Source organism: Anoplophora glabripennis, unplaced genomic scaffold, assembly GCF_000390285.2.
Source record: "Anoplophora glabripennis isolate ALB-LARVAE unplaced genomic scaffold, Agla_2.0 scaffold1722, whole genome shotgun sequence".
Classification (NCBI taxonomy): domain Eukaryota; kingdom Metazoa; phylum Arthropoda; class Insecta; order Coleoptera; family Cerambycidae; genus Anoplophora; species Anoplophora glabripennis.
In genome coordinates, this window is record NW_019417919.1 from 13,585 (window position 1) to 29,005 (window position 15,421).

At 32.2% G+C, this 15,421-nt stretch overlaps 1 protein-coding gene across 1 annotated transcript in view; it reads left to right on the top strand.

Moving 5' to 3' along the window:
• LOC108915186 (serine/threonine-protein phosphatase 6 catalytic subunit) overlaps positions 1-15,421 on the top strand; it is a 34,472-nt gene that overhangs the window by 13,317 nt on the left and 5,734 nt on the right. The window contains exon 4 of the mRNA XM_018721155.1: positions 8,417-8,529. Coding sequence (XP_018576671.1) covers positions 8,417-8,529 — 113 coding nt within the window. The remainder of the gene's footprint in view (positions 1-8,416; positions 8,530-15,421) is intronic.

The following is a 15,421-nucleotide window of genomic DNA, read 5'->3' on the forward strand; positions in this document are numbered from 1 at the left end:
CTAGGTATTATTCAAGTGTCTGAAAAAAATTGACAAATAAACTAGCATTTTTTGCAATTTTTTAAATGATTTTTCCGATTTTTGCAATAACAATAATTATTTTTTCGAATTGCAACTAACTCTGTCTTATTCAAAATTGAATTACAAAACTTTTTCCCCTCTTATTCCCTCTATTTTTGTCTAAAACAAATAGTTGCTAAGTTGTCGACGAGAAATCTAAGAAAAAATGATTTTTTGCTGTTATTTATACTTTTTTCAGTAACAATTAAGCCCACGTTTTTTTTTTATTTGCATAGAAAAATTATCATTTCTGATGTTATTTAGAAGTCGTTAAAGCAAAAATCTCCGATCATATGCGTTTTACCAACCCGACACAGATACCGCCTGGACTATTATATAAAAAAATATGTGTACCAAATTTGAAGTTTCTAAGAAAAATAATTTGCAAATTATTTGAAAAAAAAACTAGGTTGTCTGTTCTATATTTAGAAGGCTATATCTCAGTAGGCGTGTACTTTTGTATATAGGTAAGTTAGGCTAAATAGTCTTATTTTCATTCAAGGAAACTGTGGTCAAGCGTTGTCCATCCTTTTCAGGGACACCCTAACGATGATAGGTTAACGATGAAATAGAAAATCAATTTCTAGAACACGACGGATTTTATTTCCTGTATAATTCCATAAAATATTCCCACCAGTGTTCCAACTGCCTCTTCGAAGGATTTGACTCTTGTAGTTGTTAATTCTCGTAACAACTACTTTATAAGTGTATACATACATTTATTTGTAAAAAATAAGTCATCCGTGCACTGATAGTTATATTCACTTGATTTAAATAACAAAAATAAGATAACAAATTTCAATATTGTTGTACCAAAGTAGTCGTAAAAAAATTAACAACTACAGGAGCCAAATCTTTCGAAGTGGCGCTTAGATCACAAATACTCATAACTTCATAGGTTAAAATAAAAATTTGAAAAAAATTCATGAAAGCTACCCTAAATAGCCACTAAATACATAATATCAAAAAATATTAAAATTAAAAATGGTCGGATCACGATCTCGGTGATTTGGCATGGAATGCTCCTTATATAAAGTCACTTTTAGCATATTGGAAAAAAACTTGGAGATTTAGTTAATTTTTTATTTCTGTTTTGTTACACTAAAATGAATTTTGTACCTTAAACAATTTTTGAGTAAATGGCAAACTGCTGACTTAAATCTTAAATTAACAGTCTAGGCAATTCCTTGGCATTTAATTAACGCATGACATTGATCATGGCAGCAGAATTTGTTACTTCAAAAGTACTTTCAAAATCCACAATCATTTTCGATTTGGATGATTTCAAATGCCAAAATAAGGAAAATTAAACAAATGGAGTTATATAAAAAAAAAAATACAAAAATGTACTTGGGATATTTTATTACTTTGTTGAAACCTAAAAAGAAATTTTGTTACACCAAAATAAAGTTTGTCATTTTAAAGAATTTTTTGAAAAATGTGCAGATTGCATTCATGCTATTAGTTTATGAAGGATTGCTGGACTCCACATAATATACCAAAAAGTTTCCAAAAATGTGTTAATTATAAATGATGAGCATTTCAACAATAAATAATATCATAAATTAACAGGATTAATATGTAGCTTTAGTACAAACAAATTATAATTTTCAGACCGAGTCTTGAACTTTCATTATACACATTAAGACATTCAGTATAATTTCATGGCTAGCAACTGAAATAACAAATTGTTTTATCGGTATAATGAGCCGAATAGCTTATTTTTCAGTATTTAAAAACAGTTTATGATAGTACATAAAAGCACCTCCTACTGTAGAACATACAATTTAACTTTTAAGCTGTTTATTAAAAGAAAATCAAATTCAACAGTCCTTTAAAATGAATTTTTTAAATTTGGATAAAGTACACTCAAGTCGATGTATTATAAGATTCATTGTGTTATCATCCACTCTGTCACTACCATGGTAATTACAAAAAAAAATATTGAAACAAAATTTGTGGAAGATTGAACAGAGATTCTAAAACGTATACATACAGAGTGTTCCAATTAAAATTTCCCACCTGAAAAATATCGGAATTAAAAAGAAAACAAAAAAAACCTAAGACATGTCAATTTTCTTTTCAAGAGTGATATATGATGGCTTAAGTTTTGGTGTCTTGGAAGCTAACCCTTAGGCAGAAGTATAAAATACCATTACAAAACTTTAAATGGCACCCTATGTTGATTGACACTTCATTTTAAAGCTTTGTGACCACATACGACTTTTTATATGAAAATAAAATCACCACTTAAAGAATAAGACAAAATTTCAATGAATGAAAAAAAGTTATTTTATTAAATGTTCAAATTGGTTTCCCTCCGCTTCCATATCATAATAAAATCTTTGCTCCACTTTCAAACGAACATTTCGAAGCATTACAGGCTATATCAACAAATAGTATGTGGAGAGGTGCTGTGCTGCTAGCATGAACACAGTTTGCAAATTTTCTCAAGAAATAATTGAGGCGTTGTTTACAAAAACAGCCATAGTCCAAAAATTCGAAATTCGCAAAACATTTATGTTTTCGAGCACACCCGATAAAGTTATAGTACAGGAAAGATTCGGTAGTTCTACAAAAACAGCCATAGTCCACTCGAGTTTCTACAAAAACAACCATAGTCCTTTACAATGGCTGTTTTTGCCAGAAATGTTCACATTTTGAAGGTTTTTATAGCCATCACATAATATTTTTCAATACGAGGACATTCTTGATTGCCAAACGATCAAGACTTCAGTTTGATTGAGGCCAAGAAAAGAAAAATATGGCAGAAGTTCAGTCAGACTGGGACCGCTTAATATTGGCAGCTAGAGAAAAGCCGCCTCTTTTTAATTTGGTCAAAATCAAGCAGGGAAAGTTTTTTAATATAGCTGAAGCCTTAAAGCCATAATTTATGTCAAATCCAAAGCCACCAATGAAAATAAAACAACTTACAATCATTAAAATATCTGCCAATATGAACTACATTCAACCAAACCATTCTTACACGGGGCCCTGGGATACTATACACCTGCGAAATAAAAAGAAACTGCCCAGTGAATTGACTGACGCCTTTGTATCACGAGGAAATTCAAATAAAACCCCAAAAACTAGGTTTCCTAAGAAATCTAGCTAGGTGTTTGAAAACCCCTGAAAATGTTCAGTACTATCTAAACATACAGTCACATTTTGAACAACCAGGTATGAGTTCTGGTCCCAGTCAAGAGGATAATATCGAAATCGACAATAACGACAACAGCAGCGGCGCCATATTATTTTTTATAAAGTATTCTTCCAGTTTCTACTTGTAGTTATTTTTTATTTCCTGCAAAAACAACCAATGTCCGTAACATGTCGAAATTGACGGAAATTCTACAATGCCATTTTTAATAAGGTCTTACTTGAACATGATATAAAAGGTTTCGATTACAATTTTGTTGCGTTGTAAAGTAATGTAACAATGATAGAATATTTTTTTTTAATTTCCCACAAAAGTAAAATTTGGACTATGGCTGTTTTTGTAGGAAGTGCCACAATTGAAAATGCAAGTTATTTTGGTGTAACAAAATCATTTAGATTAAAAGGATATATCAGCAAAGTAATTAACAATATACCATGATTAAATTTTTGTAATAATTTTTTTTCTTTATTTTGGCATTAGAAATTCTGCAAGAATCTCACTTGGTAATTATTGTAGGAAAAATGTTACTCTGTTTTTTTTTATTTTGACGAAGGAATCAGTCTTGAAAGTTAGTTGCGTTATTCTGACACCATATACAGGGCGTTTTCAAAATTGTGATATATATTTTTTAATAAGATGCAGAACTTTTAAAAACAGGTAATATCACCAAAAATCATTGCTGGTTCGTCTTACATTGTAAGGATTTTCTACTGCCAAAGTATAGTCTGCAAATTTCACCGACAACGTTTCACGACGATAAATAAATAAGATCTACGAAAAAAGTTAAATAAAAAATTTTTGGTTTTTAAGTTAATAAAACTAATTTAATTAATAACTTCATAACCCTTTTACCAATAAAATTTGGCAACTTATTTGGACTATTATGGCATATTATTTCTTAAAGCTTTAGTCAAATCGATATACTGGGTGGTAGTTTTCTCCGGTTACATCTCTCTTTTAGCGGTCAAAACTTTTACAATGGTCATATTTTTTTTAAACAGTCAGCAACATTGAAAAGGTCATTTTATTTTAACAAAAAATTGTCTCTTGAGAAGATCGCTTACAGAAAACCATTCCTGAGAAAAATGACATTTGCAGGTCTGTATGTTTAGATTTAAATAACAGTGTCACGGAAAACTTTGAGTTCAGTAGGTGATGAAAACAAAATGTTGATCGCTGTGGCTATCAGATAATGTTATTCTCGTGTTTCTTTAGGATTCTCATCACCACACCTGCAAATTATGAAAATTTACGACTACGTTCCTTGTAACACAATATTTATCTGCAAAAAACAGTTTTCGAAGCAAATTATTATCTTCTGCAAAGCCATTCACCATCCAGCGGCAAAATTGTAAACGTGCGTTGGGATCTAAATTTTCAAGTTCTTGAGAAGTTAAATGAAATGGCTGAAGAAGTTGTTGTTTTATAGTTCTGTGAATATTAGTTTTACATACATTTAATTGCTTTGATACACTGGGGACACTTCTTGGCTCATTTTCAATAACATTAAGAATTTGTTCTATTTCAGGTGGCAACTGACGAGGACAATTGGTCTTTACAGTATATTTTTTAAAACAGTCGTAGTCTTGTAATCTTCTGTTAATCGAAGTGAACATAGTATGTTGAGGTGTTTGATGATTCGGGAATTTTTCATTGTACAATAGTGCAGCAGCTCAATAGTTTATCTTGCACCGTCCTAATATTACTCGTAAATGCAAATCGGCAAGCTCATTGAATGGATATTCCATGTTAAGTAAAACGATGTTAATAAAAAACTTCCTACTCAATAAACTAATGGAGCGAATTAAAAAATCTAGCCAAATCAATTAATATTAAAATAAAAGTAGAACAACAATACGCTGCGACTTAGTGCAAATGACAATAATAAATGTCAATGATAGCTACAGCAACAAACATTTTGTTTTCATCATCTACTGAAGTTTTAAATCCATGACATTGTTACGCAAACCGAAATATACAGACCTGCAAATAATGCCATTTTTGTCAAGAATGGTTTTCTTTAGGCGATTTTCTCAAGAAACAATTTTTTTTTAAATAACACTACCTTTTCAATGTTGCTACCTGTTTAAAAAGATATGACCTTGTAAAAGTTTTGACCGGTAAAATAGGGAGAAAACCGGAGAAAACTACCACCCAGTATATCGATTTGACTAAATTTTTAAGAAATAATACGCCATGATAGTCCAAATAAATGTGCCAAATTTTAAAGCGATCAATAAAAGGATTAATTAAATAAGTTATTAATTAAATTAATTTTATTTTTGACAACAAAAATCTTTTATTGTAACTTTTTTCACAGATCATATTTATTTATCGTTGTGAAGCTTGCAAACAAGCTGTATAGTCTACAGCCAAAACAAATCTTACAAAATTTTAAAGCTAATGTAGAAGCAACAGAGATTATAGCATTATACCCTTTGATAACAATATGGATAAAATTGTTTCTGTCTTATTGTATTCCACTGTGGGCTACTCCAACTTGATTTACTATTTACCTAGTTTCCAGATCGTTACCAACATTTTCTAGAATTTCTTCCTCAATTTCAGTTACCTATTTTATATATTTCAGACTTTCCAATAAGTCCTTTTTGTTTTGCTAAATATCTAAATATCCCGTATCAAGATACTTTCAAATTAACAAACATTCATGGTGACAGATGATTTCGTAACAGAATACACAAAATTATAATTGACATGCTGCAGCTGCACTTGGTAGGCACTCCCTATAAATTGGAAGCATATCTACAAGTTCATTGTTTTGTAAACGTGTCCCTTAGTTTAAAAAACAGATTACAAAATACCAAAGTCAAGAAAACACGATTTGTTGTATGTATTTAATGCTCACACTGACTTTTCTTAGTAAATTTGCATATGTGCATGCTGGAGTAGTGAATACATACAATCATCACAACATAAGCCAAAAACAAGAAACCAGACTTAAATTTTACAAAATTATTTCATATTGATATCGTTATACAGGGTGTTAGTAAATAAGTGCAACAAATTTCAGGGGGTGATTCTACATGAGAAAATAATGGCAGTTTGCTTATAAACGTATGTCCGCAAATGATTCGTTTTCCGAGATACGGGGCGTCAAAGTTTTTCTTAAAAACTGACGATTTAATTTATTGCTCTGAAACCGGTCGAGATGTGCAAATGAAATTTGTTGGATTTTAAGAGGTAATTATTCACATTTTTTGACGTGCAATTAAGAATTTTATGTTCATCATTGGCGCGTGTACGGGTAATAATCTCAATTTTTTTAAAGAAAAAAATGGTACGCTACTGAAATATTACAAATTAAAAATCATTTTTGAATTCCTCATTCAATTTGTGACAAAAAATCTCTCTTGCCTTTTCTTCGTATGGGGCGCCGTTTTGATACAAAAAAATAAAACATCTTAACGCATATTTTTTATTTCTTTAATATATTACCTAGTAGGCTACTGTCAACATTTGTCTGTTGAATACGAATATTTTTAAGAAATGTCAAATTAGCATTTCGTCATTATTAATTTATTAAGCTTTTGGTTTGCTATAACATTAGTGTTAATAAGTAATTAATTTTTCTTTTATCGAAAAGAATGGAAAATTTTACAAATGCGGAATTGTCAGACATGCATTTTGTCTATGGTCGAAGTAATGGAAATGGTCGGCAAGCTCGACGATTGTATGCCGAGTTGTGTCCAGGACGTAGGGTACCTCGTCACACAATATTTGCTCGTCTTTATCAACGTTTGCGCGAAAATGGTTCATTTAAGAAGCAAACGGTTGAATGTGGACGCCCTCAAGAAGTACGAACTGTGCAACTAGAAGAAGCAGTTCTCGAGTTAATTGCGGAGTCACCTGAAACAAGTACTCGAAAAATTGCCAACATATTGAATGTAAGCAACTTCACTATATTTAAAATTCTTAAAGAAAAGCATTTGTGTCCGTTTCATATTGAACGTGTGCAAGCTCTACTACCTAGAGACTTTTTTTCCACACCTATTTTTTTGCCAATGGATTCATCATCAAATCGCTCAAATTCCTAATTTTTTAAATGACGTTTTGTTTACTGACGAGGCTACTTTTGGACGACAGTGTATACGAAATTTCCATAACAATCACTTATGGGGTGAGGAAAACCCCCCATGGAATCTTTGAAGCTCATTTTCAGCATCAATTTTCCGTAAATATATAGCTTGGAGTAATTGATGATCATTTAATCGGTCCATATTTCCTCCCACAACGACTAACAGGTGAATCTTATCTTAATTCCTACAGGAAGAGTTACCTGTTCTTCTTGAAGAAATTCCTGTACAGCTGAGACTGCTAGGGAGGTACGGAACTGTACTAGACAAAATGCATGTCTGACAATTCCGCATTTGTAAAATTGTCCATTCTTTTCGATAAAAGAAAAATTAATTACTTATTAACACTAATGTTATACCAAACTAAAAGCTTAATAAATTAATAATGACGAAATGCTAATTTGACATTTCTTAAAAATATTCGTATTCAACAGACAAATGTTGACAGTAGCCTACTAGGTAATATATTAAAGAAATAAAAAATATGCGTTAAGATGTTTTATTTTTTTGTATCAAAACGGCGCCCCATACGAAGAAAAGGCAAGAGAGATTTTTTGTCACAAATTGAATGAGGAATTCAAAAATGATTTTTAATTTGTAATATCTCAGTAGCGTACCATTTTTTTCTTTAAAAAAATTGAGATTATTACCCGTACACGCGCCAATGATGAACATAAAATTCTTAATTGCACGTCAAAAAATGTGAATAACTACCTCTTAAAACCCAACAAATTTCATTTGCACATCTCGACCGGTTTCAGAGCAATAAATTAAATCGTCAGTTTTTAAGAAAAACTTTGACGCCCCGTATCTCGGAAAACGAATCATTTGCGGACATACGTTTATAAGCAAACTGCCATTATTTTCTCATGTAGAATCACCCCCTGAAATTTGTCGCACTTATTTACTAACACCCTGTATATGTACTTAGGTAACTTTTGATAAATTACCAATTTTTATGACTTCTACGTCCTTGTTAAAAAAAATTGACTCAAGTTTGGAAACACCCTGTAAAATTGTGTTTTCTTAACAATTTACTGTATTCAGACATAATAATGACACTTTCTTTGTATCTTTACATTTAAAGTAAAATATATTTTAGGTCGACAAGCCCCAGAGGTGCTGGATACCTTTTTGGAGCAAAAGTTACTCATGACTTTATAAGAATAAATGCTTTAACCCTAATTTGCAGAGCACATCAATTAGTACATGAAGGTAACTATATTTTTATTTGCTAAAGGAAATGGTAAACATATTAAGTGTTTTCTAAGTTCGTGTCATAAATTCTAGAGATTATTATATTAAAATCAAATTATACAGTTTACGGTCTTGTGATTTTATTTTCAAGGGGTGATTAAATATCTTAAAAGAAGGTCATTGTTGCGAAGAAAAATGGACTATATATTGCATAACTTTTCTTTGCGGAAATTTTAAGTGAGTAAATTATGGAGATAAAATATAACAATGAGGCAATTTGTATAGCAACTTACCCCAATCTCCATTGCTTCTTCCAAGAGAGGCGCCTCTCAGATATATGGTACCCAGCGAATGCAAACACGTGGAGAACACAGCAAACGTTGTAAAATGGTTAAGATGAGTATTTTCACAACGAAACGTAAAATTGTTAATATTCGTATTTTCTTTAATTTATGGCGAAAAGCGAGCGATTATCGTACACCAATACACCCATGGTTTCTCTCGAAGGCTCGGGTATAAAGGTATGTCGCCCAGAACTATCTCATTGATACAACAAAAAAAGAACAAAAAATAAATGCGGTTTTCAGTGTTTAAGATTACTAGAAATGTTTATATTAAGCGGTAATTATTATAACAAGGAATTATTTAAATTAAAATATTTAATTAGACAAAAAATTAAAAAAACAAGAATTAATAAATAAGGACGTAACATTTCGGCCCACCAAAATGCTTATGCATTTTCAGAGAGAATAATTGGTAAAGGACTCAATTTGGTTAGTGGTTATGGAGGGGCATTATCGAATCAGTACAAGTGATTCGATTTCTGGTCGATCGGTAGAATTTAACCATTTGCTTCTCTGTTGCAAGATATGTAAATATTCCTTCTGCCAGCGACTCCAAAGATCTTAATGAATTCTTCGAAACAGCTGCCAGCGAGTTAAGCGATTTAAATTTTCATCGTGCAGATCGACATCGGAAATGACAGTGAGCGGCTGCAAAGTAAGGAAGTGGCCAGGCTTTAACGCAGAAAAATAATTCGGATCAAACTAACAGGTGTTAATGGACGCGAATTAAAAATTGATTGTATTTGGCAAAGTATAATATTCAATTCTTCGTAAGTTGACACTTGACTGCCAATTACACGAAGCAAATGACTCTTCATACTTCAGCCAGCTTCCCAAAGAGTGAGTTAAATGCAAAAGCTCTTTATTAGCTTTGACGAAACAAGTGCCGATATCACTATATAAATTACTAACACGGCCGCGAGGTGCAACAAACCTGCGTAAAGCTGTCAAAAAACAATCGGCGGTTAAATCTGACACTAATTCAAGATGAATAGCTTTCATGGTCATACAAATAAATAAACAAATATAGGCTTTGTGGGTTTTTGAACCACGAGATTTAATAAGAGTTATGAAAAAAGGACCTGCGTAGTCCACACCAGAGTGTAAAAAGGCTTTACTTGGTGTAATACGAGCGGCGCGGCAGGGAAATTTCCCATGATAGGTTGGTAAATTTTAGGATGAACTCTGGAACAAGGAATTATTTAAATTAAAATATTTAATTAGGGAAAAAATAAAAAACTAGAATTAATAAGGACGAACAAATATCTTGACAAAAGTAGCATAATAAGAGATGTTACTGTTAAAAAATTTTTTTAGATTTTAATTTTCTAGTTTTAAGGAGTGATTAAGCATAGTAAATAAAACAATTTCCTTATTTGTTATTTATTAACAAAAGTTGCATAATGAGAGATATTAGGTACTGTTAAAAAATATTTTTTATTTTTAGGGGGGTGATAAGCATATTAAATTAAACAATTTTTTTATTTTTTCATGGAATCCAGTTTACAGTAGTTGATCAAAGTTATTGCCATGTTGTTGAACACAAAGTCTCGCTCAACATATCCATGAATTGGCATAATTTACTAGGCTTGGTCTTACCGTCAAATTATCGTAGCAGCTGCCTCAACAAGGTTATGAAGATTATCTAAATCCATTATTTCGGCGGTGCATATCAAGGTCTTCATAACGCCCTATAAATAGAAATCAAGGTGGTTAAGGTCGAGTGACCAAGGAGGCCATGGAACAGGACCACCTCGACCAATCTATTATTTTCGAACACACTATCTAAATGCTGGCGAACTAAGCGATTAAAATGCGGCAGTGCGCCATCTTGGAGAAACCACATTTGTCGACGTACATTCAAAGGAACTTCTCCCAATAGTTTTATCAACGGATTTTGCAAAAAAAGATAATCATTTCCAGTCAATCGATTTGGAAACACAAATTTTAACAGTAATATCTCTTATGCAACTTTTGTTAAGACATTTTAAGGTTAATGGCCTTCTTTTAAGATGTTTAGTCGCCCCTTGAAAATAAAATCACAAGACTGTAAACACCCTGTATATATGAGGGATGTGCTGAAAGGTCATGTCAAAAATATTAATAAAATAAAACAAGGGGTATACAGGGAAGGTCAATATAGTTGTCGTACTTCATAAAAAGAAATTTCCTATCTGGCTTCATTGTGGAGTTATTCGCCTTCAAAGAAAGAAGTTGAAAAACAAATTCCAATTATAACTTCTAAGTCGTTACCATGACAATAATGAAATTTGGACAATTAAGGTAACTCATGGTAATGTTCATTTCTAAGTTTAAACTGATTTCAATATACCTGGATTATACAGGAGCGGATAAAATTATCCATTTAAATTTATACATCTTTGACAGCTTTCATAGTTCGATTCCTCTCTCACCTTACTAAAAAAAGGTATACTGTATATCAGTCTATATCTTGTACCGATTTTGAGAAAATCGAATTGTATTACAAGATACATTTATTGTAACAAAAATGCACTGTTGTCTGAGATCACACTAGCTTGTCCAGCGGTGGGGTAAGAAAATTATTAAAAAAGATTTTAAAAACGTTTTCACAACGGAATTTGAAAAAATAAACTATTGATACGTGTTCCTAAAAGTCAAAAGTAGCCTCTGTGTAAATATGCAAGCTATTCTGCGACACTTCCAAGTCGATGGCATAATGAATATCTCAATATACTATTAGTCCATTGAAATGTTACATTTTTTTGGGCTTAGCGTGCAAAAATCAGAGCACGCAATTTTATTTTTTAGATGTCAAGAGGGGGTTAGTGTAAAGTTAAATCCATGTTTGTGGGCAAATGTTGCAATCTTTGTGCATCAGCCGCCATCTTGTAAAAAGGGCTGCGAATGGTTTTTATACTACTACTTACTATATAGGCTATATTCGTTGCACAGAAAATTTGTAAATATATTTTTTGTTGCAAATTAAATTCTCTACAAATTTTGTTCCATAACTTTCAGTCGTAGAACCTAAAATAACAGTTATTAACAAAAATATATAAGAATTTGGGAACAAATTTTCTTTTGGTCGTTGGGTTTTCAAGGAATAATTTCCATTACAAACTTTTCAAATTTGATTTATTTATTAGGGTTTTACAGCGATGCGAAACTTACACTATTCTCCAGTACTAGTAAGTATACATTAATATGAATGATTAGGCATAGTTTTCTCTCATCTTTCCATTATTTTTATAAGAAACATTTTAATGATTGACATTGCAATGTTGTTAATTAGTTATTGTCTCTTTTCCCCACCCCCTACGAGGTAGAGTCTGGTGGTGCATTTTTTTTTTACGTCGTATCCCTAGTAGGCAGAATCCACGGACATTTTCTAGCTGACATTATAATTAGTGTAATTAAAAATATCGAAATATATTTCCCAATCTACTGTGTCCTCAGTCTCTTTGATGGGCCAGGCTGCGACTCTGGATCTGGTTGAGCTTCCGATATTGAATTGAAGGATGGAGAATGAAGTGGTGTCATTGTTGGCAGTTCATCTTCAAAATCATTCTCCTCGATCAATTTTGATACCGCCATTATGTTGCTGCATATCTCCCCAGAACAATTCAGGCACACTGTAAAACATTGCCTTCCGACATCCACACATTACCCCACAATTTCCTTTGCATCGGCAGAATATCAACTTTAGAAGATCACGGGGTGCTGGAGGTTTTGAACTTTGAACGGGCATCAATATTTGTCCATACTTTTTCCAGACTCAGTCTTGAGGGCCGTTGTAATTCCCGAGCCATGACTGGACCTCGGAGGCTGTGCAAGCGGGCTGTGTCTTGTGTTGGAGGAAGTGAAGACAAATTAAATGTATTCTTTTTCACCGACTTGGCGAATCGTTTATATCTAAGACTGTCAAGAGAATCAACATCTTTATTGCCGCCATATAAAGAGATGAAAAAATGTTCGCCAACGGCAGTGAGCAAAATACGCCATTCCACTAGCTAACTCAGGACGTGTCTCCAGGGTTGTGAGAAATTTCATTTTACCGATGTTGTAAGCTGCTGAAGTCATATCACATCCTGAGAAGGCATGGAAAAACAACAGATTATCCACACTGACGTCTCCGTGCATAAAACTTGACGGACAATATAATTATTCTGTGTACGTCCTTTTGATGGTTTAAAAAAAAATGCATTTGAATGTGTTCTTCCAAATGCCATGAGCAAGACAAGAATGTCGATATCTTCGGCGACAATAGTGACTGAGTTGAACGATTGGGATGCAGCAAGAGCGGAGTGAACGATGATGGTATCTGCATCTGATTTTGCTTGGTCGACAATGAAACCCACCTCTTGTCCACAAAATTCCAAATAGTGTCTACAAAACTCAAAATACTTTTCACAATTAAATACGTCACGCACGCACGTGGTAGCACAACTGGAAGAAAACTTTGAAGGACACCCCCCATGCCTAATTATTCTTATTAATGTATACTTACTAGTACTGGAGAATAGTGTAAGTTACGCATCACTGTAAAACCTTAATAAATAAATCAAACTTGAAAAAAGTTTGTAATGGAAATTATTCCTTGAAAACCCCTCTATCAAAATGCTCTGATGCAATTTTTTTGTAAAATGACCAGAAAAAAAGTTATAACGACCAAAAGAAAATTTGTTCCCAAATTTTTATCTATTTTCGTTAATAACTTTGTTATTTTTGGTTCTACGACTAAAAGTTGTAGAGAATTTAATTTGCAACAAAAAATGTATTTACAAATTTTCTGCGCGACGAATAGTTTGCCCGATATAGTAAGTAGTAGCATAAAAACCATTCACAGCCCTTTTTACGAGATGGCGGCCGATGCACAAGGGTTGCGACCCCACAAACATGGATTTAACTTTACACTATAGAAATTTGAAAAAAGTACAAAATTTTCTTAAGCTAAAAATATTAGATAGGAAATTTTTAATAAAATGTTTTATTTACATTTTTAAAAACAATAATTGTAATAAATTAGTATAAATATTTGTTGACAAAAGAATTTAAAAATATAAAATTTTGTGTTAAACATACATTTCCATATTTTAAAAATTTAGATCTGGAATTTTAAATTAAAAAAATAAATTTTTATGTAACGCACCAATTTTATATAGGGGGATTAAAAAACGTTTTTAATTTTGTAGGTTTACCCATAGGTTTATGAAATTTATATATTTTCTATAATATATATAACAATAGGCTTAGCTTTATAGCTTTAAACTTGAATTGTGAAGGTTATTATTTGATCCTTAAATTTTTGTATTTAATTGTTTTTAAATTATAGATAAACTGCAAACTTAGACAATATTTATTATCGGTCTATCGCCAAGGCTGGAATTTCCAGTCATTAATAATATTTAAGTCAATAGAATTTAAGTAGAATTTCATTTAGTGTCTTTAATTCATAATGTCTAGTTCCCTAGACTTAAGATTTATACCTTTTGTTTCCTTCCACCACTGATTATTATTGTAAGGCTCATGTCCTTCCTTTTGTGCATTAATAAATGTGTTTCCTCTTGTTGCCTAGCAATGATGGGTCTACACAGAAAGATTATTTTTAACAACCATGAAGATTTTATTAATAAAGTGGTCGACAAATTTTCAAAAAATCCGAGATTATGTTTTACCTAATTGTCATTGAATTTCTTAATTTTTTTAGTTATTTATACAAGGTGAGTCAAAATTCACTCCCCAGCGGCCGGATATATATTCTAAAATAAAAAATAAAACAAAAATGTAGAATACTAAAATCTCGAAAGCGGAGCCGTTTTCGAATAAATTATTAATTTTAGTTCAATAAATGCGCAAATTTCGACAGACTAATCAAGTTGGCCGGACAAAAACAAGGAGTTTTCAATGACCACAACCTTCATTATTGACATTATGTGAATCCTCATGAAAAACGTCAGCGGAATCAGCAAACATTGGCCTGTAAATGTTTGGATAGGTATTTACGGGAAAAGGATCATAGGTCCATAGTTTTTGCCAAGAATACTGAATGGTGAAAATTACAGTAATTTTTGCGAGAACGTTTTGCCAGGTTTGATAGAAGATATTCCTCTATAACAACGTGCAACGTGCATGTTTGAGCATGAAGGTGCGCCCGCACATGCCACATTACAAGTACGACATATTTTGAACCTAATAAATGGATTGGACGGAGTGGACCAACACCATGGCCACCCCGGTCTCCTGACTTGATTCCGATATACTTTTGGTTATGGGGATACATAAAAGAAAAGGTTTATTTTACTGTGCCTGTTGGCATGATTCATGAAGCAGTAGCGGAAATAAATGAAGCTAATTTCTGTTCTGTTGCCAGGAGTTTTTACCACAGATTGCAGAAGTGTATTAACGAAAATGGTAATGGTTTTGAAGGTTAGCCAAAGCCAGAAGGATCTTCGTTTTTGCTATTTCTTATTTTGTATGGATTTAAATGGTGGATTTTAATGGTGTTAATATTAAACAAAAAAATTATAAATTTGAATTTTTCTTTACAAAATTTTCCGAAAACGGCTCCGCTTTCGAGATTTTAG